Raw genomic sequence first — 26869 nt, 5'->3', positions numbered from 1 at the left:
CGTTTGTGCTCACCCAGATACTGCAAAGGAAATTGGCACAAATAAAGCCCCATCCGTGTTTTTTCAAATTACGCAAGTCATTAGACTGAGGTTTACATGTGTGAGTTGTTTAGTCGATCGGTTTAAAATTGTCTTCAATCTCTTCTTTTATATTGTCCTTGAGGTCAGCGGCTGCCAGCGGCTGGCCGTCGTCTTGTGGGGTCGCGGTCGGCGTGTTCTCTGACTCGGCGGGATAATCCTGGGCCGTTGCTTCCATCTTCATCATCAGCTTGATCTTCTTCTTTGGGGGGTTCTTCAGGGTTCCCAGGCGCTCCTTCACCTTGTACTCCAGGGTGCTGTGCGGGATCCCGTACATGTTCTGAGCCTTGGACACGCTCATCTTCCCGTTCATGACTACCGCGATGGCCTCCTCCAAGATCTCGCTGTTGTACTGGCGATAGCGGCCTCTCTTCTTCCTCGGTTGTTTGGAGTTCGGGTCGCCTTCCGCATCGGAGGTTGAGTACGCCGGCCCGGAACCGGAGTGGTCCAAATCGGAGCTCCAGTAGTCAGCTGCCCCGTCCAACAGGCTTCCGAGACTTCCTCCGCGGCGGTTTTGCTTGGGCAGGATGGCTCTCAGCTTCCTGCTCAGACTATTCTCATGGCAACCACCTCCAACCCCGAGGGCGCCGTAGCCGTACAGCTCAGAAGCATGGGAGTCCCAGGAGAGATCCATGCCCCGAACTTGAGGGATTTTAAGGTCGACAGGAGGCGAGTGGCCCTGGTCTCTCTTGCCCTCGTTGTGGTGGTGTTGGGCCTTGGAGACCTGATTGTGATGATGATGGAGGGAACTCTTGTAAGAGAAGGCTCCGTGGTGGTGATTCTCCAGGAATGTTGGCAGGTCTTTGAGGTCACTGAGCGCCCCGCTTAGAGCTCCACTGGCCTGCTTTAGTTTCAACAGGCTCTCGAGGTGGGCCTTGCTCCCCCAGAACGAGGAAGAACTCTTCTGGCCGAGCAAGGAGTGGGACTGCGCATGATTGAGCAAGCCGGCTGACTCTAGGTTAGCCAGTGAAAGAGCAGCAGGCTGGCTCAAGAGGCGGTGCTTCTGGCTGAGGAGCTCTTCCTTGATGCGCAGGGAACGGGCCATGGGGGGTTTGAAGGAGTTGGAGTTGACATAGTTCTCCCTCAGTCCCTCCTGCAAGCTCCTCTGCAGCAGACCATCCTCCTCATCCACCTCAGAGAGGGCATGTTCAGCTTTGTAGGAACGCCTGGAGGGAGAAAAAATAGGGGACAATTTAGTGTCAGTGTCAGGAATCTTTAGACCAGGTTGTGATGCATTTTGTAATTTGAGACAGTCCCAAAAACCTCCCCAAATTGAATCTGCATGACCTCAAAATATATTTGGGAGCATTTGTGTGAGTGCAAATATTGAACATTTGCTCATACAGTGACCAGAGTTGATGTTGACAACATGTGACCACCGTTCTGTTCAACGCAATGCTTGCAAAAGCCATCAACCAGCCATTCAAATGTCCAATCAAGCTTGACATTCCAAACTTTCAATGCTTATGTCAGAGCGGTTGACATGGACAGTGTTGAAGGTCCTCCTTGGATGGAGAGTCAGGAGACAGACTGTCCTGGCACCAGGATGCATAAAAAACCCAGTGTTTGTGTCGTTTTCAAGAAAAGAAATGTTATGTATATTGAAGTTGTGGTGCTCCTAACTTCTTGACATTTGGAGCATCAGTCCTACCGAAAAAAAAAGCTTATTTCAAGCCCCGATTTTAACATTGAACCTTTATTACAAGTACTTCCAGAGCATATATTGCAGTAGAAGTTACTGAAGCAAGTGTCACTTCACCCAAAATCACAGTTAACCTTCAATTAAGTAGATTTGAGAACTTCAAAAATGATGTCTTTCCAGAAACAGCTTTGAACCCTGAGATGAACCCTAAACCTCATAGTGGAGAGTCTTATGGTCAAATTCCACCATATCCATGTCCGGTCTGACTCTGATCCGTCACGGCACAGGATCTGATAGGTTTCTATTATGTAGCCGTAGTGAAAGTTCAGACAGGAAGACTATAAAAGCAATCAAAGCAGTTGTTTAACTCTCCTCTCCCTCCAGCTGCATGCTCCAGAGCTGCCATTGGTGAATCAGCGGCGGCTGTCATCCAACAGCTCAGTGGCACACCCTAATCATCAGCTTATCAACTCTCTGCTGTCTTTTTAAATGTGTCTCTCCCTCCATCTAGTTCCTTCTTGCATTGATGGTGCGCACCCCTCCACCTCCCCGTCTCCACCTGGTCTCTGCAAAGTCTTCAATTCCTGGATTTCATCAACCACCACCACCAGAGTCTGGACTCTAGGGGGATTTCTTCTGCTGCCAAATTAACACATCCTACGCTCACAACATGACCCCCACAGAGTCCTTACGCCAAAGATTTCTGTCAAGTTTCATCAGTCATTCAGTCGTAATAAATAACCTTTAATCTTCAAACTGTGTCTCTCCTGATTGAACTAGTCAATGTGTTAACTTCCACTGGATCCACTCCGTTGCGTTCCAGCTGCGTCTCTGATCCGGCAGGTCTTAATGCAACAGATCAGATACACAAGACTTCTATTGTTGCCGGATGCCGGAGCACGACGCATCAATCTCAACAGAGCAGATGGAGCGGGACAGGAAGTCAGGTTTCACCAAAACAAAATGAAAACATCCGGTTAATTTTCAGAATAAAACACTCCTTAACTAAGTGCTCATTTCCTTTCCTTTCCTTAGTGCTCATTTCCTCTCCTTTCCTTTCCTTAGTGCTCAATTGCTCTCCTTTCCTTCCCTTGGCGCTCATTTCCTTTCCTTTCCTTCCCTTAGCGATCATTTCCTTTCCTTTCCTTCCCTTAGCGATCATTTCCTTTGCTTTCCTTCCATTAGCGATCATTTCCTTTCCTTTCCTTACCTAAGAGCGCATTTCCTTTCCTTTCCTTAGTGCTCATTTCCTCTCCTTGCCTTCCCTTGGCGCTCATTTCCTCTCCTTTCCTTTCCTTAGCGCTCATTTCCTCTCCTTTCCTTCCCTTGGCGCTCATTTCCTCTCCTTTCCTTTCCTTAGCGATCATTTCCTTTCCTTTCCTTACCTAAGCGCTCATTTCCTTTCCTTTCCTTAGTGCTCATTTCCTTTCCTTTCCTTAGTGCTCATTTCCTCTCCTTTCCTTTCCTTAGCGCTCATTTCCTCTCCTTTCCTTCCCTTGGCGCTCATTTCCTCTCCTTTCCTTTCCTTAGCGATCATTTCCTTTCCTTTCCTTACCTAAGCGCTCATTTCCTTTCCTTTCCTTAGTGCTCATTTCCTTTCCTTTCCTTAGCGATCATTTCCTTTCATTTCCTTCCCTTAGCACTCATTTCCGTTCCTCAGCTTTCTTTTCCTTGGCTTTCCTTTCCTTAGTACTCATTTCCTCTCCTTTCCTTCCCTTAGCGATCATTTCCTTTCCTCAGCTTCTTTTTCCTCTCCTTCCCTTGGCGTTCCTTTCCTTTCCCTTAACGCTCATTTCCTTCACTCGTCTTTCCTTCCCTTACGGCCAAATTCCACCAGATCTGTCTCTGATCCGTCACGGCACCGGATCTGATCGGTTTCTATTCTAGTCAATGTGTTAACTTCCACTGGATCCGCTCTGTTGCGTTCCAGGCTGCGTCTCTGATCCGGCAGGTCGGAGTCCTCCGGATCAGATACTCAAGACTTCTATTTGTTGCCGGATGCCGGAGCACCACGCATCAATCTCAACAGAGCAGATGGAGCGGGGACAGGAAGTCAGGTTTCACCAAAACAAAATGAAAACATCCGGTTAATTTTCAGAATAAAACACTCTGTGTTATCACCAGATCGTATTTCACTTAACTACAACGACAAACCAAAGTCATGATGAGCGGAGCCAGGCCTGGAGTCAACAGGTCAGAGGTTTTCAGAGGACCAGAAAGACAACATGGATGAGGAGAGGAGGAGGAGGAGAATCCTTGATTCAGGGATTACAGAAGGGGAAACCTCGATCACATGACTCCAGTTGACAGTCGGTCCTGCTCCGTGCTGCTTTCTGAAAACACAACCGATGGGTGTTGACGGACCAGAGAGCACAGATCTGGTGGAAGTCTTGTGTTACTCTACCTGTAACTTCTTTAGTTTACTTTAATGGAGACCTTAGAAACTGATAAGTAGTGTTCATTGTGGTTTCTAGACGAACAGAGGTATTGTCTCTGGAAGTACAGGCAGCCAATTAGAAGTATTTCAATGCCTTTAGTAGTGCATAGAGAACACTAAGGTGGACAGAGTGGTGGCAGAAATGTATTCGTAGTGTGATTTATACACGAGTCAAAACTGAAACACTTTGCATTCACACACCTCGGGGTATAATTTGCACGTCTAGTAACATCGCTGTGCAAACAACCTTTAAGAATGGGTTGTAAGTAGACGTATTTGTCTCAAGCCGAACATTTTGAATTGCTTAAACTAGCCGACGCTGCGTTGCTCTTTTTCCCCACCGATGATTGTGAAACCCATACTCAACTGCAGCGTTCAAAGGACCCATGTCAGGTGAATACATGAAAAAACTAGGACATGTAGCGCGTGTTGTCTGCTGGCCATTTGAATTTCAATGGTTAAAATCTCCAGAAACCGTCTCTCGCTGTGTAAACATGCACTTATAAGCAAAGTGCCTTGAACTGCAACAGCAAATGATCCTATTGCTAAGTAACTATAGCAACAGTAGAAAAGGTTTTTCTTTTAAAACGCTCCCTCGGGCTCGTAATAACAGGAAATAGCTTGTCAAGTCAGCGGATGGCACGGAGAAGAAGAAACTTGAGGGGAATGCTGTGCGTCTCCAGTTAAAGGCGTATGCTGGGGAGCTACAGTGCGACTGGCTGTGCGATGTGGGGAGTCCTCAGCAGGAGCTTAAAGACAGATTACCACAGTGGGCGGTCTGGGGCTCATTGAAAACAATACAGGGTTAATGAGCAGCTTTGGAGTCTACACTAATAGAGCGTTCTGTTACAGTAAGCATCCAGTCATCAGGGAGGCTGTGCCAGACGGTGATGGTGGATGTGAGGATTCAATACGAGCATGAAAGGAGGAAATAAACTCAGGGTGGTGAGGCGGCGATGGATTGTTTCAACATCGTGGTTCATGGACTCGCTGCCCTTCACATCAGTGTTTGTGCTCTATTAGAGAGGAGCCCCCGCTGAGTTCTGATTGTCTTGGGGAAAGCTTATGAAAAAGAAACTCCACATCTGGGCATCGAGCAATAAAGCAGATTCAGTTGTGTTTTGAACTGTAGCTGAAGCTCCTAACCCGGTATGTGTTTTCAAAGATGGATTGGTACCACTGGGGTTGCCTCCTCCTGTCGTTAATAATAGATAACCTGATCATTAAAAGCTCAGTGAAGCTGGGGGCCTCAGGGCCTTTGGGGCTCTAGAACCCCAAGGCAAGAGACACAGTCCCGTCCTGAGGGGCTTAAGGTGCTGTGTCTAATTTTTCTTTTAACCCCATCGTAGAAGAGACTTCAGCATGCTGATTTCATCCACTGGGGCGTTCATGGGAAGTGTGTCAGCGGGCAACATCTTGATATGTTGGGTTGAGTTTAGAGGCTTGTGGTTGTATGCCTCAGCAAACCGATCAAGATGCAGAGAACATTAAAGGTGACATTTCATGCAAAATGGACTTTTTAATGGTTCTCTACCTGAAATATGTGTCCCTGTCTACAAACCCCCCGAGAATGAAAAGAATCCATTCTGCCCCTGTTCTGATTTCTACACCTTTCTGTAAATGTGTGCTGAAATGAGCCGTTTCAGTTTTCAGTGTTTTTGTTACGTCACAACGCCATCCGGTCTGTAACAGGAAGTCAGAGCTCGGAGCTTGTTCAGCCCATAGACTGTATAAAATACAACTCAACCCCTCCTCTGTTTTTCATTCCCTGCACACATGTGTGCTAACAAGGAGCTTAGGAGGGAGGCATGCTAGTTGTAGGCTGTCTTAATAAACACAAAGGTCAGTTTTACTCCCCACGTCTGCAGATTTGAAGATCTAGTGGAGGATTTTTATTTATCATGGATAAGTGCTAGCGCTAGTTAGCATAGCCACATAGCTACATGTCGTAGCTGTAGCTGTAGCTGTGTACCAAGACACACGTCGACATACTGACAAATAAAACAACAAGAAACACTAAATCTGTGACCAATCCTTCATAAAAGGTCCCGCTGCCTTTCTGGCAGAGGTCGGTTTTACTCCCCACGTCTGCAGATTTGAAGATCTAGTGGATGATTTTTATTAATCATGGATAAGTGCTAGCGCTAGTTAGCATAGCCACATAGCTACATGTTCGTAGCTGTGTACTAAGACACACATCGACATACTGATAAATAAAACAACAAGAAACACTAAATCTGTGACCAATGGTTCAGAAAGGTCCTGCTGCAGGCGCCTCTCCATCAGGATCAGATTCAGAGGGTTGAAGTAACGTGATCTCTGAGCAGCCGTGTATATTCAGCCAACATGTAAACATTAGCTCAACGTGCCGGAGAGCCGAGGCCACACCCACTTCCTGAGGGGGCGTGGTCAGAGGGAAAACAGAGTGTTCTGATGAGGAATGAAGAAGAGGGTTTTTCAGGCAGACCAAAATCTGATTTCAAAGTGTTTTTTTGAGCATAAACTTTAAAGACATGTTTTGGGGACCTCTTAGACCAATATATGTTGATGATAAAAGCGTGATATGTCACCTTTAAAGTTACCCCAACATTTGAAGACTTGAATATGATCAGTTGGTGGCCTAGCTGTCTAAGCTTCCTGCACGTCTTCCACCACTCTCTACTCCCCACATTTCCTGTCTCTCTTCAGCTGTCCTATAAAATAAAGGCAAAAAGGCCAAAAAAGTCTAACTTAAAAATCTGATCACTTCAAAGTCAACATTTGTAAGACTGAAGATATTCTAAAATGTGAATCCTCAAAGGAAGGAATGACTGTCTTCTAACTCAAGCCTACACAATCTAAAGAAGGCACGAGCTGAAATGAATCAGACATATCTTTTAGTATGTTGAAGCTGCCTTTCTTTAATCGATCCCTCTATCTTTAGTCCAGTTCAGGAGTAATGTGTCTTCATGTGGAAGCTTTGTTGTCCTGGCAATCGTAGCTTCGTTCACCGGGGGGATCCTCTAATGTGTTGGCTGTTTTGACTCATAACTGTGATTCATTAAATGTCGATGCAACATCGAGGTGTATCCACTGCTGCTTCAAAGAGATGCTTCCCACATGATGGTGGTTTGCAGGATTTTCAAGGCCTACGTCTTTCACAGCCTCGCCGCGATCCTGCTCTTCGGGCCGCTCGGTGTAATGAACCTTTGCGAATCTATCTTTGACCTACAGATCAGAAGTCCTCTCAGGAAGAAAGCAAACCCCGATTAGCGTCGATTGTGTATTCCCTCTCGATGGACAAGCCAAGTATAAGTACTGATTCAAACATGACTTCAAGGCAGAACACACGTTCATCAATAAATGAACAGACTGCAATGCTGAGGGTTGTCAATACAGGCGCTGACATGGAGAGGAATAGTGTGAATAGTTAAAGCCTCTGTGATGTGTTTGACACTTAGAGACGTTGAACCCTCACTCGGGGGCTGGGGGGGGGTCGGACGTAGGAGGGGTCTAAATTAAGAATACCTGGGATGGGATGTGATGGATTGTAACTGGAGTGCTGATCAATCGAGTGAAATCAGAAGTATGATATGAAAGGTGGGAGGCGTCGGCAGGACTTTCTTGCGAATGACTACGAAGGGGATCGAAGTGTACACCCTCAAAATGAAGGGAAACCTAGCAGGGGCACGGCCTCTTCAAGACCTGCAGAGCTCTGCTTCCACTGAGTCGATTCTCAGAAAGTCAATGCTTCAACCACCAGCAGGCTGTTTTTAAACCATTCTGCAACCAGTGAGAAGAATATGACAACAGTAAGAGAAAGACCTGCAATTAAACATGAACATGACACTCTACAAGGGTTCTTTCCTTCCCTTGCACAAGTGTTGGGAGCATTACTTGCAGGCTTTTGCAATGCTTTCCATTTACAGTACATGCTCCCATTAGGTCAACTCATCCAGAAACACAACGACTCATACCCCTGTTACGCCGATGACACACAACTTTATCTCCCCATCAAACCAAATCATCTGTCAGATCTCACCTCCCTCAACAACTGTCTTGCAGATATAAAAACTTGGATTGCTCAGAATTTCTTACAACTTAACGTCAGTAAAACTGAAGGCCGTGCTTTTCAGCTCTCAGGATGCCACCAAACTTATTCGTGATAACTTAGGTGATCACCCTTCGTTAAACCATCTTGGATTCATTTTTGATTCAGCCCTCACTTTTGATTCACTGGTAAAATCAGAGGTGGAAAAAAGTTTCTTCCAGCTCAGAACCATCTCAAAGTTAAAGGTGACATATTCTGCTCTTTTTCATCAATATATATTGGTCTAAGAGGTCCCCAAAACATGTCTTTAAAGTTTATGCTCAAAAAAACACTTTGAAATCAGATTTTGGTCTGCCTGAAAAACCCTCTTTTTCAGTCCTCCTCAGAACACTCTGTTTTCTCTCTGACCACGCCCCCTCAGGAAGTGGATGTGCCTCGGCTCTCCAGCACGTTGATCTAATGTTTACATGTTGGCTGAATATACACGGCTGCTCAGAGATCACGTTACTTCAACCCTCTGAATCTGATCCAGAATCTGATCCTGACAGAGAGGCGCCTGCAGCAGGACCTTTCTGAAGGATTGGTCACAGATTTAGTGTTTCTTGTTGTTTTATTTGTCAGTATGTCGACGTGTGTCTTGGTACACAGCTACGAACATGTAGCTATGTGGCTATGCTAACTAGCGCTAACACTTATCCATGAAAACTAAAAATCATCCACTAGATCTTCAAATCTGCAGACGTGGGGAGTAAAACCGACCTCTGCCAGAAAGGCAGCAGGACCTTTCTGAAGGATTGGTCACAGATTCTGTTACTTGTTGTTTTATTTGTCAGTATATCGACGTGTGTCTTGGTACACAGCTACAGCTATGAACATGTAGCTATGTGGCTATGCTAACTAGCGCTAGCACTTATCCATGACTGATAAAAATCCTCCACTAGATCTTCAAATCTGCAGACGTGGGGAGTCAAACCGACCTTTGTGTTTATTAAGACAGCCTACAACTAGCATGCCTCCCTCCTAAGCTCCTTGTTAGCACACGTGTGCAGGGAATGAAAAACAGAGGAGGGGTTGAGTTGTATTTTATACAGTCTATGGGCTGAACAAGCTCCGAGCTCTGACTTCCTGTTACAGACCGGATATTGTTGTTACGTAACAAAAACATGGAAGTCTGAAACGGCTGGTTTCACACACATTTACAGAAAGGTGGAGAAATCAGAACAGGGGCAGAATGGATTCTTTTCATTCTCGGGGGGTTTGTAGACAGGGACACATATTTCAGGTAGAGAACCATTAAAAAGTCGATTTTGCATGATATGTCACCTTTAAAACCAGTTCTTCCTCGAAACGACCTTGAAATAGTCTTCCATGCTTTTGTTTCGTCCCGCCTTGATTATTGTAACTTCCTGTATTCTGGAATCAGTCAGTCGGCCTTCTCCCGCCTGCAGTCGGTCCAAAACGCCACAGCCAGGCTTCTGACTGGTTCCAGGAAGAGGGATCACATCAGCCCCGTCTTGGCTTCCCTCCACTGGCTTCGAATTCGCTTCAGAATTGATTTTTAACATACTGCTTTTTGTTTTTAACCTAGCAAACGCATTTACATGATTTTCATTATGTTGCATTTGTCTGAGTGTCATGGGTCCCTGGGTAGCTTCAGCATCATCTTTGACGTCTCTGAAGGCGTGGGTGTGTCCCTACTCCAAAACCAGCTTTTTCCTACAGGCACATGTTCGGGTGATTTTCACACAGCAATAGTGATTTTTTGTTTCTCTCTCCTGCAGCTGTTTGAGTTTCAAGGAGACTGTGCCTTCACCAGGGAAGTCTCAAATGTCTCAGGAAATTGGTGGGACTGAACACCAAGTTTCCAGTTTCATAATTTTTTTGTTTTATGAATTTTTGGTCCCGAATTCCAAATTTTTCAGTCATTTTGGAGCATTTTTATAGGGTCCCCCTATGATACATTGTTTTCATTATGTTAGACTCAACTCAACTTTATTTATAAAGCACTTTAAGAACAACAGCAGCTGGACACAAAGTGCTGTACAGAAACATAATGGATAAAAACAAACAATAAAATCATAAAATCAATAAGAACAATAAGATAAAATAAAGTTTAAAAATAAAAATAAAAATAAAAAGGCACTAAAACAAGAGCAGGGTCTCATGCTGAGTCGAAAGCCAGGGAATAAAAATGGGTTTTAAGACGACTTTTTAAAGTGGACAGTGAGGAGGCTTGTCTGACGGCTAAAGGAAGATCGTTCCACAGTTTGGGAGCAGCGACAGAAAAAGCCCTATCCCCCCCCTGAGCTTCCGCTTGGACCTCGGTACCTCCAGGAGCAGCTGATCAGCTGACCTGAGGCACCGAGCAGGGGCGTAGAGATGGATCAGCTCAGAGAGGTAGGGCGGGGCGAGACCATTTAAAGATTTAAAAACAAATAAAAGAATCTTAAAATGGACTCTAAAATGCACAGGCAACCAGTGGAGGGAGGCTAAAATGGGCGTTATGTGCTCCCTTTTACGTGCTCCAATTAAAAGGCGAGCGGCTGCATTCTGGACCAACTGGAGACGTGCGAGGGAGGACTGACTGATTCCTAAATAAAGTGCATTGCAGTAATCCAGCCGGGATGTGACAAAGGCATGGATTACTGTTTCAAAGTGCTGTTGTGCAAGGAAAGGCTTCACCTTTGCCAGCTGCCTAATGTGAAAAAAACTAGACATGGAACACTACTCTGATTTGTCATGTATTGTCACATCTTGATACTTTTTATTGGTGTATTAAATCGGGTAAAAAAAACACCCGCTGTTAGCGATGGTGTTACTAATTTTAGCGATAGTGTTCTAGGCTTAAAGCTCTGAATGGTCTGGCCCCACCCTAAATAATGGACCTCCTGAGCCCTTACAAAACCTCCAGGTCTCTGAGGTCTTCTAACATGGATCTCCTGGCAGTTCCCCGGTCCAAATATAAACCTGAAGGGCCACCGCGCCTTTAGTGTAAAGGCCCCGCGTCGTTGGAACAGCCTCCCCTCCTCAATCAGGGCCGCCACCTCTGTCGACTCCTTCAAGACTCGCCTCAAAACTCACTTTTATATTTTAGCATTTGAGTCCTCTAGCCCTGAATAGGTTTCAATTCCCAATGCTGTGCTTTCCTTGTTGTTTGTTTGTCTCTTTTTCAAATGTATTGTACAGCACTTTGGTCAGCTTCTGCTGTGTTTTTAAATGTGCTTTATATATAAATTAGACTTGACTTGACTAAACCTTCCCCCTCACAATCCAAAACATCTCTGCTGAAGCTACACTTTGAATTGGAGGCACATATTGCAGTTATACAATAATGCATGAGCAGAACATAATTCTTACAAATAGTCCTCGTGTTCGGCGGTTGAACCGGCCCCGTGGTGCCGCTTCAGAGCGGTGGATTCGCCGTTTTGCTCGTCTTCCCTTCATGCATCTTTGATGAAAATGTTTCTGGTGCTTCTGCACGCTTTCCCCACCGTATACCACGTTTGATTTAAAGTCTTTTGTTAGCTGCTCTGCGGTGGTGCTGAAATTTGTCAAGTGTGTTGTGATGCATTCATTCAGTCCTAGCAGAAATGATGACCAGTTTGTAACATGCAACAAAACTGACATCATGTTGCTCTTGATATTTTCCCCTCTTATCTCAACATGTTCAGTTATTGGGGTTTTGTTCAATACTGTGTGTACAGCGGTATATACTGTATGAGTCATTGCATCCACATGCCACAGATGTATGCCAGTTCTCTCTTTACATGGATGACGTACTGACTTATGATGACTGCTACATTCAGTGTGTTGTAGCTATATATGAGCTGTTTTTCCTGCATATAGGCGATACGTTGGTAGGTAGATATGTAAGGGTGCACAAGTATATGACCAAAACATCTGCACTATCTTAGATTTAGATCAGCCCAACCACAGGGAAACTCTAACATCAGACTTCCACCAGATCCGTATCCTGTCCGTCTCCAATCCGTGCTCTCTCGTCCGTCAACACCCACCGGTTGCATTTTCAGAACGCAGCACGGAGAAGGACCGTCAGTAGCTGTAGCTCGGTCTAGAACCATCTGTACGGTAGGGGAGCTCAGCCTATTGTAGTGTTGATAGTGAGTGATAGTGATGGAGCCACACCACCACCTTTAGTTTCTTTCATGTTGTCAGTTCTGGATGCCATGGGTGTTAGACAGTAAAAAAGTTCCTGTATTGTATCAGTAAAAAGCCTTTGAATCTAGAACCCCTTCTTTGAGGATTTGCCATCTGCCTGTGAAATCAGTCTTTGGCTAACTGTTGAAGCATCTGTCAACTGAATCAAACTCCTCATCACCACCTGGGTTCAAATCTCCACCCAACATTAAACGTCCGTCCGATTTCTGGTGCGCTGCAGAAACACAATAGCATTGACTGCTTTAACCTCTCCATTGTTGTTCTGGACACATGACTACGCCGCTCTGCTAACAGGAGGCAGGTTTAGCTAATCCTGTTGTCTTACCCTTTGACCCCAGGCGCAGGGGGGAAGCCGGTTTTGTGGCTGCCTGCGCTTTGGGCCTTCTTGGTGGAGAGGTCCAGGACGCCGTCTGAAGAAAGAAAGAATCACACAGGAGAAATATTTAACATAACTGAGCTCGAATCCTTCTGAGGGGTCACTGCTTTGAAGATCCAAAAACACATCAGAAGATACGGTTAAAGGCACTTCTTTTAACTTGTCATGTTCACCAAGGATTTATCATTTCACAGTAGCTTGTTAACAACTATTTGGGCACCCATAAACATCAAATTAACAACCCTGATATACTGTACACAAGAAAAGACAAACTTTAAAATGCTAAATTTACAATAAGTCTATTTTCACCACTTCATTTGTGCATTTTCTGTCTCCTCAAATCAAAATCTGAGTCAAATTATTAGAACAAAGAATACAATTCACAATATTTAAAGGTTGCATGGCCTGAGTCTCTCTGCAGGATTGTGGGTATTGCAATTTATTTATGTGTGTGTGTGCCGGTAAGACTAAAACCAAGGTCTCTGTAGCTCTTATAAAATTCTTCTGAAGTCTAAATCAGATGATCTGAAATCGAAGCTATTTTTAGTGCTGTTTTGACAGGTCTAAAAACTACGACTGGCTTAGACTGCTATAGGCTTAGACTTCCAGGGGAACTGCCACACTGGGATCCTGTCTTTCCCTCTCTCTCCTCTCTCTGTCTGTCTCTCACTTTAACTCTTCCTGTCCCATTAAAGTTACTAACCATAGACCTTTCTGGAGTCCCTGAGCTCCCTTGTCTCGTAGTTTCCTCTGGATCTTTGCTGTAGATTCCTTTTTTGGGTCTGTTATTCATCCTTTCTTTCTTTCTTTCTTTCTTTCTTTCTTTCTTTCTTTCTTTCTTTCTTTCTTTCTTTCTTTCCTTCTTTACTCCTGCTTTTTCTTCTTCCTTTCTTTCATTCTTTCTTCACTTCACTTCTCCTTTTTCTTAATCTTTCTTTCTTTCTTCCTGTTCTGTTCTGTTCTTCTTTCTTTCTTTCTTTCTTTCTTTCTTTCTTTCTTTCTTTCTTTCTTTCTTTCTTTCTTTCTTTCTTTCTTTCCTTCCTTCTTCACTTCTCTTTTTCTTCTTTCTTTCTTTCTTTCTTTCTTTCTGTTCATTTCTTTCTTTCCTTCCTTTTTTCTTTCATTCTTGGTCTCCTTCTTTCTTTTTTTCTTCCTTCCTTCCTTTCTTTCTTTCATTCCTTTTTCCTTTGATTCATTTCTGCTGTCTTTTTTCCTTTCCTTCTTTTCTTTTATTTCTTCTTCTTTCTTTCTTTTTTCTTTTCTTCTTTCTTTCTTTGCTTCTCTCTTTTCTTCTTTCTTTCTTTCTTTCTTTCTTTCTTTCTTTCTTTCTTTCTTTCTTTGCTTCTCTCTTTTCTTCTTTCTTTCTTTCTTTTTTTCTTTCTTTCTTTCTTTCTTTGCTTCTCTCTTTTCTTCTTTCTTTCTTTCTTTCTTTCTTCGCTTCTCTCTTTTCTTCTTTCTTTCTCCTTTCTTTCTTTCTTTGTTCTTTCCATGTTTCTTCATCCTTTATGTCTCCTTTTCTCATCCCGTCCTTTCCTTCTTTCATTCCTTCACCATGTATTCTCTTTTTCTTCCTTCTGGTCTCCCTCTCTTCTCTCTTTTCTTAGACCTTTCTGGAGTCCCTGAGCTCCCTTGTCTCGTAGGTTCCTCTGGATCTCTGCTGCTGTGGACGTGATCCAGACTCCAGCTGCTACAACTACTACTATCCGTCTCCCCACTATCATCTCTCTCTCTCTCTTCATCTCCCTCTATCCCTCTCTCCAACACGGTCTCAGTAGATGTGTGTCTAACATGAGTCTGGTCCTGCTGGAGGTTTCTGCCTGTTAAAGGAAGTTTGTCCTTGCCACTGTAACTTGCTAAATGCTGCAAAGTGCTCTGCTCATGGTGGATTAAGATGAGATCAGACTGAGTCCTGTCTGGAAGATGGGACTGGATCTGATCCTGTCTTGATGTTGGGTCTTTGCACGGTCTAGACCTGCTCTGTTTGGATAGAGAACACACTTCTCTCTATGTGTAAACAGTCTGTGTTTCCATCTTATGACCAAGGGAGGAAAGCAGACTTGAGATATCCAGCCTGGTTCCGAACAGGTGGACTCTGTGTGACACTTTAGCGATGAGGTCTGGGGAATATGTTGGCGACATGCTGTGTGTGAAGTCTCAGTTTATCAGTGAATACATCTGTCAGTATTACAGTACAACTCACACACACAGAGAGCAACACTATGCATCAATGTAAGAGGGTTTTAAGTAATCTGCTCTTTTAAAAATGTGATTCAGTCAGTCAAATTTTGAATTCTATGTATAGTTTTTACATAAAACGATGGCCTACGGCTTTAAAAACTGTGCTTTACATCTAATCACTGCTTTTTTTTTTTAAGCCTTAAAAATACAGCCTACACACTCAATGCAAACGTATACATTCATGAACAGACTCTGTGTGTTTGGCGGCTGTAATCCCTCGAGTGCAGCTGACCTCCTGACCCCTCTAACCCACACAGCCCTACATAGGCACAGGACTCACTAATCTTTGGGGCTTTTCTTGTTTAATCGGACCAAAAATAAAACATGAAGTGATATTAAGATGGAAAAACAGTCTGTGCACGGCCCGGAAGCTGCAGGACAATCAGGAGTGCTGTCGTGTTGTTGGTGGTTTGAGCTTGCATGCTGCAGCTCGTGAGGGAAAATGAAGCCGTGAGAAGTTTGGCTCCTTAATCAAAATGCACGAGTCAGAAAGCATGCTTTTATAACATCTATTTAAGGTGACAGATACGAGTTTAATAACATATATGTTGTGCATGATCATGCATGTTATAATAAGGACTTCATGTTGCAGAGTTCTGGTGTTATAAGGAGATAAAAAAACAGCTTCCTCTTTCAGTAAACATGCAGATTAATGCAGATTGGTGCCCCCCAGCACTGATCAGATCATGAGCTGGACTCAGACCGACACTCCTAATCAGTTATTGTGTTCACTATAACATGTAAACAAACAGTATCATACAACACTAATCATAGTCTTAACTGTTGGATTTACTCAGCTGTGTTGAATACTGAAGACATAAACAGAGGGATGAATGTTGTCTTTGCACAGCAGAATAAACAGCGATAGACATGAGTGCATATTTAATAAATATAAATCCAAAGTTTAAATGCTTTTTAGCTTATAAGATAAAACTGGAATTATTTTAATAGGAGCTAAAGCAGCAAGAGACGAAATACAAACCAAGTTTTAACAATGAGGTTAAATCATGAGTAACACATTTGGGAGTGGTGTTGGATTGTGATTTATATTTCAGTGCTCATTTTAACATAAATACTTCATTTTATAATCTTAGAAACACTGTGAAAGTCAGACCTTTTTATATCTCAGAGAGACGCTGACATTTGATATGAAAATATAAGCTTTTATCACCAATCGCCAATCTTATTGATGTACGATAACTCCCTTTTTACTGGTTTTGTTGCAATCGTTTTATTTTATTTCACTCAACTTTCCTGGAATTCATCTGATCTTAGTCAATTGATTTTATTTAAATGATTTTATTTTAACTATTTCATTTTATTTTACTGTATTTTACTTAACTTTCCCTGTATTTATCTGATCTTATGTATCAGATTTTATTTAAATGATTGTATTCATTTTTTTATTTTACTTTCCTGGTATTAATTTTACTTGTAAAATTGAATTCATTTAAAATATTTTATTTCTAATTTTCTTTACTTTCCTGGTATTTATCTGATTTTAATTGAATTATTTTATTTCATTTCATTTTACTTTATTAGTATTTATCTGATTTTATTTTAATTATTTTATTTCATTTTATTTATTTTATTTTACTTTCTTGGTATTTATCTGTTTTTATTTTAATTATTTTATTTTATTTATTTTATTTTACTTTCTTGGTATTTATCTGTTTTTATTTTAATTATTTTATTTTTTAAGTATTTCATTTTACATTCCTCTATCTTTTTTTTAGTCTTCTATCATTTATGCATGTTTGAATGGACTCTTTCAGGTTCCTGGGATCCACTATCTCCCGGGACCTGAGGTGGACCTCCCACATAGACACAATCAGAAAAAAGGCCCAGCAGAGGATGTACTTCCTGTCAGCTCAGGAAGTTCAACCTGCCCCAGGAGCTGCTGATCATGTTCTACACCTCCATCATCCAGTCTGTTCTGTGTACCTCCATCACTGTCTGGTTTGGCTCTGCAACCAAACTAGACAAACACAGACTGCAGCGGACTATAAGGACTGCAGAAAAAATCATCGGTGTCGACCTGCCCCCCATCCAGGACTTGTACCGGTCCCGGGCCAGAAAACGGGCAGGTAGCATCACCGCTGACCCCTCACACCCTGGACACTAATTCTTCAAACTCCTCCCCTCCGGCAGGCGCTACAGATCACTGTGCGCCAAAACAACCCGCCATAAGAACAGTTTCTTCCCCCAGGCTGTCACTCTGATGAACACTAAACCATAACAGTGTCATACCTGTCAGATAAATACTCTCTGTAAATATACATGTAGATACACAATGCAACAATTCTCAAAACAGAATTCCATATTTCTATTTTTTGTATTATTTAACTTCTATTGTAATAATGTAAAACTACCTCTGCAACTCACCACTGCACTTTATCATATTATTTTAGCCTGTACATATTAGTCAAGCCTATTTGTTGTTTCTTTGTATTTATAGCTGAGGTTACTGTTATTATATTTTTATTGTATTTTTTATTTGTAGGTCTTATTCTTATTCTTATGCCTTGTACAAAGAGAGCACAGTTTACTAAAGTCAAATTCCTTGTGTGTTCAAGCATACTTGGCCAATAAAGCTGATTCTGATTCTGATTCTGAATGTATTATAAAGGTGCTATGCAAATAAAAACAAGTTGAGTTGAGTTATCTTGCAAGTCGCCTCATTATGCATCTTGAAGGCAAATGTCCTTGAACTTCCATGTTCTGATTTCCTCCTCCTCCCTCCTGTTTGTGGTTTTTAAATACATATTTAATAATGTTGTGTGAATGCAGAATTTGTCACCTGAACAAGCAATCCACAAAAAGAAGAATTAAACTTCATATGATGTTATGTAGACCGTGTAGGTTTGAATGAGTATCAGAAAAAACACCTGTTCACCAGCTTTGCATGGGGCCCTGCTCACCCTGTTGGGATTCTAGTTTGCATAACCACCTGTTCACTATGTATGATCCCTTACTCAGGATTTGGTGCCTTATATGAAGGTCATAATGGTGCATAATGGAGGTATGGTAGACCTAACGATAGCTTCATGATCAGAATGATGAGAAGTTGGTGAGATAAATCTGAACATTTGGAAATAGTTGTCGTGTTGTTGGGACCTTATTGGAGTTAAAGCTCCAGTGAGGACCTTTCAGTTTAAGTTGATTTTGGCGCCCCCTCTTGGCAAAGCAGTCTTCACTGATCTTTCCTGGACTGATCACATTCAGATCTTTTTAAAAGATCAAATGTATCGTTCAGAAAACGTCAACAAAAGCTGCTTCAGTACTGTGTCATAACTTTCTTTGACTCCTGACCTGCAGCCGCCATTCATGCACAGACAAAAACCTCCTCCCAGGAGCTTTAAGGTTGTGTAAACCTGCTGAACTCCAGTCCTGGATCCACCCTCCTGGTACCTGTTTGTCTCTTAAGCAGCTAAATGTTTAACCTGGTTTTAAAAGCTAATCGCTAACTTTGTCTGACAGCTGTGTGGAGCTGGAAGGTTTTCAGAGCTAATTTTAGGGCGGCAGACTCAGACAGCTCAGTCGGTCGGATCTGACCTGACTACTTCTGACTTTTGTGACACCAGAAGAAGAAGAAGAAGAAGCTGAGTTTAAGTTAGTAGCAGCTCAGCTCTCACCCCCCCCCCAAAATGATTCTGCTGCTGCATTGAGCTGCAGGATAGTAGGGTGGTGCTCAGGCAGCTGTAGGTTATGTAATGAAACAGCTACATGCTGCTGTTTGACGTGGACGTACACACTCTTTGTGCGCCTCACTGCACCCTATACATCCACTGCATTGTGCATAAATCTAATTGATGCTGAAGCATATAGGATATGTTGTTTTTTTGGGAACTATATGTACTGTCATTTTAATGATTGCATGCGTGTGTGTATGATCCAGCTTTATGGATTATCAGCTGTCTAAAAGGTGTCCTCTCTACATGTGTGTGTGTGTGTGTGTGAGACAGAGAGAGATACTGTGTTCCCGAGGTGGATGTAAATGCCTAAATCTTTTTTGTCAAAATTAAGGAGGCTTACTGTAAGCAGATTCCAAAAAGCTGGGATTAGAGTGTGTGACCGGTCACACTGCGGTTGCTGTTTAAAAAAAAAAAAGAAAGAAGCGAGCCGGGCTGCAGTCTGCTCGTTGATGGAAACCCTGACCCCCTGCTGGTTTACTTTGATTAAACGCAGATTGAGCCCCGAGCTACATTTCAGAGATCAGTACGCCGCCGCAGAGGCTCAATCCAAAAGACGAGGCCTCCTCGGCGATGTGCTCCCGGACAGAATCTGGATGTGATGAATGTGTTTCTATATGTGGAAGATGAATCTGTGCAGGAAGTCCACCTTTTTTAACAAAGCCAAGGTGATGGAGCCAGTTTTCATCTTACCTTCACCTGAAGTTTTACAGCTTGCATCAAAAAGGCGACTTCACTGAGCTTCTTCTCTCCATCTCTGCTTTGTTTTTACTACAGTTATTATCATTTGCTATATGTTTAAAGCTGGGGTTGGTAGTCAGATTTACACTTCTTGTTATACTGGTTAAAATGATCTTTATGTCACGATGACATCAATACATGATGTGTTCTTAAAAAAGAGGTAAAAAAAAAGCTGCTATCTACAGCCGGAGTAAACCTGGGAAAACACCAACCAATCCCAGCCATCAGGAGCCAAATTATGAAACCAATCAAATCCCGTCCTACTGTTCTGCCCGCCTCCTGCAGAGCGTACATTTCCTGTTTGTTTGTGTTTTTAACTTTCACTATGAGAATGTTTTGGTGTTTTCTTACCGCTGATTGAGACATGAGTTGACGTAGTGCAAAACACAAACCATGTGGTGAGGACCGGTTTTGAATCAGTCACCATCATATGGTCGCTAATCAGCGGGGGGCGTCGTTTTGGAGGAGCTCCGAGGGGAGGGGTTAGACAGAGTCTTGAGGAAATGCTACATTCAAATTCATGCTAGTTTTCCCTGACTACCAACCCTAGCTGTAAATCCTTTAAAGGGGACATATCACGCTTTTTCCATCAATATATATTGGTCTAAGAGGTCCCCAAAACATGTCTTTAAAGTTTATGCTCAAAAAAACACTTTGAAATCAGATTTTGGTCTGTCTGAAAAACCCTCTTCTTCAGTCCTCATCAGAACACTCTGTTTTCCCTCTGACCACGCCCCCTCAGGAAGTGGGTGTGGCCTCGGCTCTCCAGCACGTTGATCTAATGTTTACATGTTGGCTGAATATACACGGCTGCTCAGAGATCACGTTACTTCAACCCTCTGAATCTGATCCAGAATCTGATCCTGACGGAGAGGCGCCTGCAGCAGGACCTTTCTGAAGGATTGGTCACAGATTTAGTGTTTCTTGTTGTTTTATTTATCAGTATGTAGACGTGTGTCTTGAACCAGGCTGTAAACATGTTTATTTCTGCTGTAAAGATCGGCTTCTTTGAATGGGTGTGTATGTGGTTTCCTGTACTTCCAGAGCCAGCCTCAAGCGGACACTCAAGGAACTGCAGTTTTTAAAGGTGACATATCATGCGAAATTGACTTTTTAATGGTTCTCTCCCTGAAATATGTGTCCCTGTCTACAAACCCCCCGAGAATGAAAAGAATCCATTCTGCCCTGTTCTGATTTCTCCACCTTTCTGTAAATGTGTGTGAAACGAGCCGTTTCAGACTTCCGTGTTTTTGTTACGTAACAACAATATCCGGTCTGTCACGGAGTCAGAGCTCGGAGCTTGTTCAGCCCATAGACTGTATAAAATACAACTCAACCCCTCCTCCGTTTTTCATTCCCTGCACACATGTGTGCTAACAAGGAGCTTAGGAGGGAGGCATGCTAGTTGTAGGCTGTCTTAATAAACACAAAGGTCGGTTTGACTCCCCACGTCTGCAGATTTGAAGATCTAGTGGATGATTTTTATTTATCATGGATAAGTGCTAGCGCTAGTTAGCATAGCTACATAGCTACATGTCGTAGCTGTAGCTGTGTACCAAGACACACATCTACATACTGACAAATAAAACAACAAGAAACACTAAATCTGTGACCAATGTCACAGAAAGGTCCTGCTGCAGGCGCCTCTCCGTCAGGATCAGATTCTGGATCAGATTCAGAGGGTTGAAGTAACGTGATCTCTGAGCAGCCGTGTATATTCAGCCAACATGTAAACATTAGATCAACGTGCTGGACAGCCGAGGCGCATCCACTTCCTGAGGGGGCGTGGTCAGAGAGAAAACAGACTGTTCTGATGAGGAATGAAGAAGAGGACTTTTCAGGCAGACCAAAATCTGATTTCAAAGTGTTTTTTTGAGCATAAACTTTAAAGACATGTTTTGGGGACCTCTTAGACCAATATATGTTGATGAAAAAAGCGTGATATGTCCCCTTTAAAGAGTAGAAAGGCTCTGGTCAGCCTTAAGACTGGCTGCAGTTGCATTATAGAAATGATTCCCACGAAGATCTACCTTTTAGTCGACGTAAGATTCTCTTTAAATCTTAAACATCTGCTGCTGCTGCTGCTGCTTAAATCTGAGTGCTTCATTTTTTGGTGGATCCAAACTGGTCCCTAAAACACCTTCCATAAAAGAAGACAAACAAACTACCTGATGGAGGGAGCTGCTTCTCTGCAAGGTGAATGTGATGTTTTTGTTAATGGAGTTTGGCTGTTTTGAAGAGAGTGATGCTGAGGCTGCTTTCTTATAAAAATGTACTAAATCAGTTCTGTAACATCTTCCACCTTTTCATCATTTAGACCCAACATTTGAAGGGTTGTGATTGAGTGATGATGGTCATTAAAGGGTTAGGGTAGAAGCTAGAATAAGAACAGATCAGTGTGTGTGTTGTTGTCCTCACCTTGCTGGGTGGGCTCCGGGTCGTCCGGGGTCTTTTTAACGGAGAGGTCCAGCGGGCCGTCCTGGTCGGCCATGAGAAGCTTGCTGAGGACAGGATTCTGTGCAGAGGCAACAACCGTCCCTCCCGCTCCACCCCCGTTGGTGGCTCCCGTACCGTTGCTGCAGGCGGGTGCTGAGGCGGCGGCGGCGGCAGCAGCAGCTGAGGCGGGGCTGAGGCCCGGGGTGGGGGATGGAGAGGAGGAGGCAGACGATGGAGGGGAGCTCGGCGCGGGCAGGGGCCCAGGCGGGGAGCCGGGGGCCTGGGCCAGAGACGCCGCTCTCGGCAGGCTTTGGTCCTTCATGGTGCCGTTGAGGGCAGGGGGCGAGTCGTCCTGAGTAGTTTTTGAGGTATATTCGGCAGCGAACTGGCGGATCATTCGCTGCATGATCTCACGAGCCACTAGAGGAATGTGAGGTTCTGAGAAACTTGGGAGGTCTGAGGAGAAACAAAAAAAACACAGGAGCGCACATGTCAGCAGCCCGTCCTCCAGGAAATACTACAGTCACTGAAATGTTTGACCGTTTATTCATCTCATTTCATCCTGAAAATGTAATCCTGATGCTCTGCTGAAATAATCCAAAATCACCTAGAAGTAGCCTCTAATCCCGCCTATCCACCACGACCAGAGCAACCATGATATCAGTGTTCAGAGCAGATTATTCAAACTGCAGCCAGCTTGTCAGATTTCAGTATTTGCTCTTTCCCTTTTTATTTTATCAGTGGTGGACAAAGCACACGTCTGCATTACTGAAGTCAAAGTATCCTCCTGGTCAAACTTTACTCCAATACAAGTGAAAGTTGTTCAGTCAGATTCTGACTTGAGTTAAAGTCCTGGAGTTCTTGCTTTTAAAAATTACTTAAGTATTCAAAGTACTTTTTAAAACATCTCTAAACGTATTTTCACAAAGCATGAGGTCAGTCAAGAATGCATGGGTGAACATTCTGCTCGGTTAAACATGATTTCATATCTAAAAAGTCTACCATGAAATATAAACCAAGTTACTACAAGCACAGACAAGTTTCAAATGTTCATGTGGAATCAAAGCAGTGTGTGAGCTCCAGACCTCCACATGCTCTCTCAGGTTAGATGCTGATGTTTTGTTTGGGTGCTAAACAGATCAGAGACTTAAAGGTGACATATCATGCAAAATGGACTTTTTAATGGTTCTCTACCTGAAATATGTGTCCCTGTCTACAAACCCCCTGAAAAGTCAAAAAATCCATTCTGCCCCTGTTCTGATTTCTCCACCTTTCTGTAAATGTGTGCTGAAACGAGCCGTTTCAGTTTTCAGTGTTTTTCATACGTCACAACGCCATCCGGTCTGTAACAGGAAGTCAGAGCTCGGAGCTTGTTCAGCCCATAGACTGTATAAAATACAACTCAACCCCTCCTCCTCCGTTTTTCATTCCCTGCACACATGTGTGCTAACAAGGAGCTTAGGAGGGAGGCATGCTAGTTGTAGGCTGTCTTAATAAACACAAAGGTCGGTTTGACTCCCCACGTCTGCAGATTTGAAGATCTAGTGGATGATTTTTATTTGTCATGGATAAGTGCTAGCGCTAGTTAGCATACCCACATAGCTACATGTTGGTAGCTGTAGCTGTAGCTGTGTACCAAGACACACGTTGACATTATGTAACGGCCGTGGGGGCCTGTGTGGGGTACGGAGGTGAGCGGTGTATGGGTCACAGGTGTAATTTAAATCTGCAATTGCTGTCTCACTGCCTCTTTACTTTGGCGAAGCTCGCCACATTGGTGACTGTTTATTAACTCAACTCAACAGACAGAAGTCATGGGAAGCATAGAGACACTCACACTCTGATTCATGGTGCAACACAACAACACTTTCCCAGCAGCCCTTGCTCCCCAGCACTCTAACATAAACCCTGCAACCAATCAGAAGCGCCCAAACTGCAAGCTCCCAAACACGACAGACAGAATACCCCACACAGGCCCCCACGGCCGTTACAATACTGAAAAATAAAACAACAAGAAACACTAAATCTGTGACCAATCCTTCAGAAAGGTCCTGCTGCCTTTCTGGCAAAGGTCGGTTTTACTCCCCACGTCTGCAGATTTGAAGATCTAGTGGATGGTTTTTATTTGTCATGGATAAGTGCTAGCGCTAGTTAGCATAGCCGCATAGCTACATGTTAATAGCTGTGTACCAAGACACACGTCGACATACTGACAAATTAAAACAACAAGAAACACTAAATCTGTGACCAATGGTTCAGAAAGGTCCTGCTGCAGGCGCCTCTCCGTCAGGATCAGATTCTGGATCAGATTCAGAGGGTTGAAGTAACGCGGGTCTGTGAGCAGCCAACATGTAAACATTAGATCAACGTGCTGGACAGCCGAGGCCACACCCACTTCCTGAGGGGGCGTGGTCAGAGAGCTCATTCTCATTTAAAGGCACAGACACAGAAAACAGCCTGTTCTGAGCAGGGCTGAAAAAGAGGGGTTTACAGGCAGACCAGAATCTGATTTCAAAGTGTTTTTATGAGCAATAAACTTTAAAGACATGTTTTGGGGACCTCTTAGACCAATATATGTTGATGAAAAAGAGCATAATATGTCACCTTTGAGTACTTTATTTATAATCCTGCCTTTTAGAATTTAACAATTGCTGTTGTTTTCTGTCTCTCTGTTATTCTGTGAAGCACTTTGTGCTGCATGTTTGAATGTATGAAAGGTGATATGTAAATAAAGTTGAGTTGAGAACATTAATGCAGTGCTAATGGAGCACATTAGCTGCTACATGAAGTGATGATGAAACAACAGATTTTAAGTCGTTCTGGCTCAAGCCTCAAACGCCATCAGTCAGAAAATAGGTCGGACAAGCTTCCAGCCTCATTAAAACACACGGAGGTTTGCTTTTCTAAAAACAATTACCCACCTCAGTGAAATCCACTAAACGAATGTGATATAAAACACTACATCAAAGTGCAACAAGTACCAGTAAACCACCCCGAGCCTGGGGAACAAACACAGATGTTCAAACCAAACTTTCCATTATCCCCTGCTGTGATAAAACAAACCCACATCAAACGCCGGTCACTGATCTCATTGGTTAATTCACTCGGAGCCAAACAGCCACAGTGACGACACATTTGTTAATAATGCATTAATCTGGCGCTGTCCCAGATAAGTCAACTGCACTTATCTCTCTGTAGCCAGCAGCTATATCATTCAGACTCAATCATGCATGCCGATGAGTCCACCCTGAAATCCTTCAAACAATACATCAGGCCTCAAATCTAATCCTGCAGCTATGCTGAAATAATCCAAAAATCATCATAAATATTCTGAATGTATATGCGACACTTAATCCCGCCTGTTGAGAAGGGTTAGTGCAGTTTAATGTATAGTGCAGCAGGTACGTTTTCCAAGCATGCACCATGCTTTTAACTCGTTCTACCTAAAGTTATTTTCTAATATTTCTTATTAAAGGTGACATATCATGCAAAATGTTCTTTTTAATGGTTCTCTACCTGAAATATGTGTCCCTGTCTACAAACCCCCCGAGAATGAAAAGAATCCATTCTGCCCCTGTTCTGATTTCTACACCTTTCTGTAAATGTGTGCTGAAACCAGCCGTTTCAGACTTCAGTGTTTTTGTTACGTAACAACAATATCCGGTCTGTAACAGGAAGTCAGAGCTCGGAGCTTGTTCAGCCCATAGACTGTATAAAATACAACTCAACCCCTCCTCCGTTTTTCATTCCCTGCACAAATGTGTGCTAACAAGGAGCTTAGGAGGGGGGCATGCTAGTTGTAGGCTGTCTTAATAAACACAAAGGTCGGTTTTACTCCCCACGTCTGCAGATTTGAAGATCTAGTGGATGATTTTTATTTGTCATGGATAAGTGCTAGCGCTAATTAGCATAGCCACATAGCTACATGTTCATAGCTGTAGCTGTAGCTGTGTACCAAGACACACGTCGACATACTGACAAATAAAACAACAAGAAACACAGAATCTGTGACCAATCCTTCATAAAAGGTCCTGCTGCCTTTCTGGCAGAGGTCGGTTTGACTCCCCACGTCTGCAGATTTGAAGATCTAGTGGATGATTTTTATTTATCATGGATAAGTGCTAGCACTAGTTAGCATAGCCACATAGCTACATGTTGGTAGCTGTGTACCAAGACACACGTCTACATACTGATAAATAAAACAACAAGAAACACTAAATCTGTGACCAATCCTTCAGAAAGGTCCTGCTGCAGGCGCCTCTCCGTCAGGATCAGATTCTGGATCAGATTCAGAGGGTTGAAGTAACGCGATCTCTGAGCAGCCGTGTATATTCAGCCAACATGTAAACATTAGATCAACGTGCTGGAGAGCCGAGGCCACACCCACTTCCTGAGGGGGCGTGGTCAGAGGGAAAACTGAGTGTTCTGAGGAGGACTGAAGAAAAGGATTTTTCAGGCAGACCAGAATCTGATTTCAAAGTGTTTTTTTGAGCATAAACTTTAAAGACATGTTTTGGGGACCTCTTAGACCAATATATGTTGATGAAAAAAGCGTGATATGTCACCTTTAAGTTATTATTTATTCAACAGTTTCAAAAGTTGGTTTCTGTTCATCACATAATCTATCTAAAGAGGAAACACAGCTACACAGTGGTGTGTGAATAATACTGATAAAGCACTGATGACTTCTGTTCTCTGTGTTTATGAACTTTTGATTCTTTGCCGGCAAACAGCCTGAAGCTCTTTTTAAATCCAGGACTAAAGGTGACGTCTTGATCACCTCTAATTTATTAGTTTAGTGTTTCTGCTACTTGTTTCTTCTTCTTTAATCATCCTCTGTTACTTGAGTGTTACAGTTGAGTAGGTGTGACCCTTCAAGTTTACTCTCCACGCCACTACATAATGACTCCTGATGGTGCTAATGACATTAACCCTGCACTTCACCTTTAAGAGGCCTTTTGTTTCCTTCAGTGGATAAGATGCTGTGATGCACCGTTGCATGATCGTCTTGCAATTTATA

General features: G+C 43.2%; 1 protein-coding gene across 1 annotated transcript; it reads right to left on the bottom strand.

The window, feature by feature from the left end:
* Positions 1-109: 109 nt before the first annotated feature.
* Positions 110-22255, bottom strand: lcor (ligand dependent nuclear receptor corepressor). Its single transcript, XM_034687422.1, has 4 exons — positions 22123-22255; positions 21832-21957; positions 12692-12776; positions 110-1244 (listed from the first exon to the last, which is right to left on the bottom strand). The coding sequence occupies exons 1-4, from the start codon at positions 22253-22255 to the stop codon at positions 110-112; spliced, it is 1479 nt and encodes a 492-aa protein (XP_034543313.1).
* Positions 22256-26869: the final 4614 nt, after the last annotated feature.

Source organism: Notolabrus celidotus, chromosome 7, assembly GCF_009762535.1.
Source record: "Notolabrus celidotus isolate fNotCel1 chromosome 7, fNotCel1.pri, whole genome shotgun sequence".
Classification (NCBI taxonomy): Eukaryota; Metazoa; Chordata; class Actinopteri; order Labriformes; family Labridae; genus Notolabrus; species Notolabrus celidotus.
The sequence above is the reverse complement of the archived record's forward strand: the minus strand, read 5'-3'. Positions and strand labels throughout refer to the sequence as shown.

Coding starts and splice junctions, on each gene's coding strand:
- lcor (XM_034687422.1), bottom strand. CDS start 22,255: ATGCAGCGAATGATCCGCCAGTTCGCTGCCGAATATACCTCAAAAACT. Junction 21,958..22,122: donor GTCTCTGGCCCAGGCCCCCG/GCTCCCCGCCTG, acceptor ACGGGGGTGGAG/CGGGAGGGACGGTTGTTGCC. Junction 12,777..21,831: donor CCCGGAGCCCACCCAGCAAG/GTGAGGACAACA, acceptor TTCTTTCTTCAG/ACGGCGTCCTGGACCTCTCC.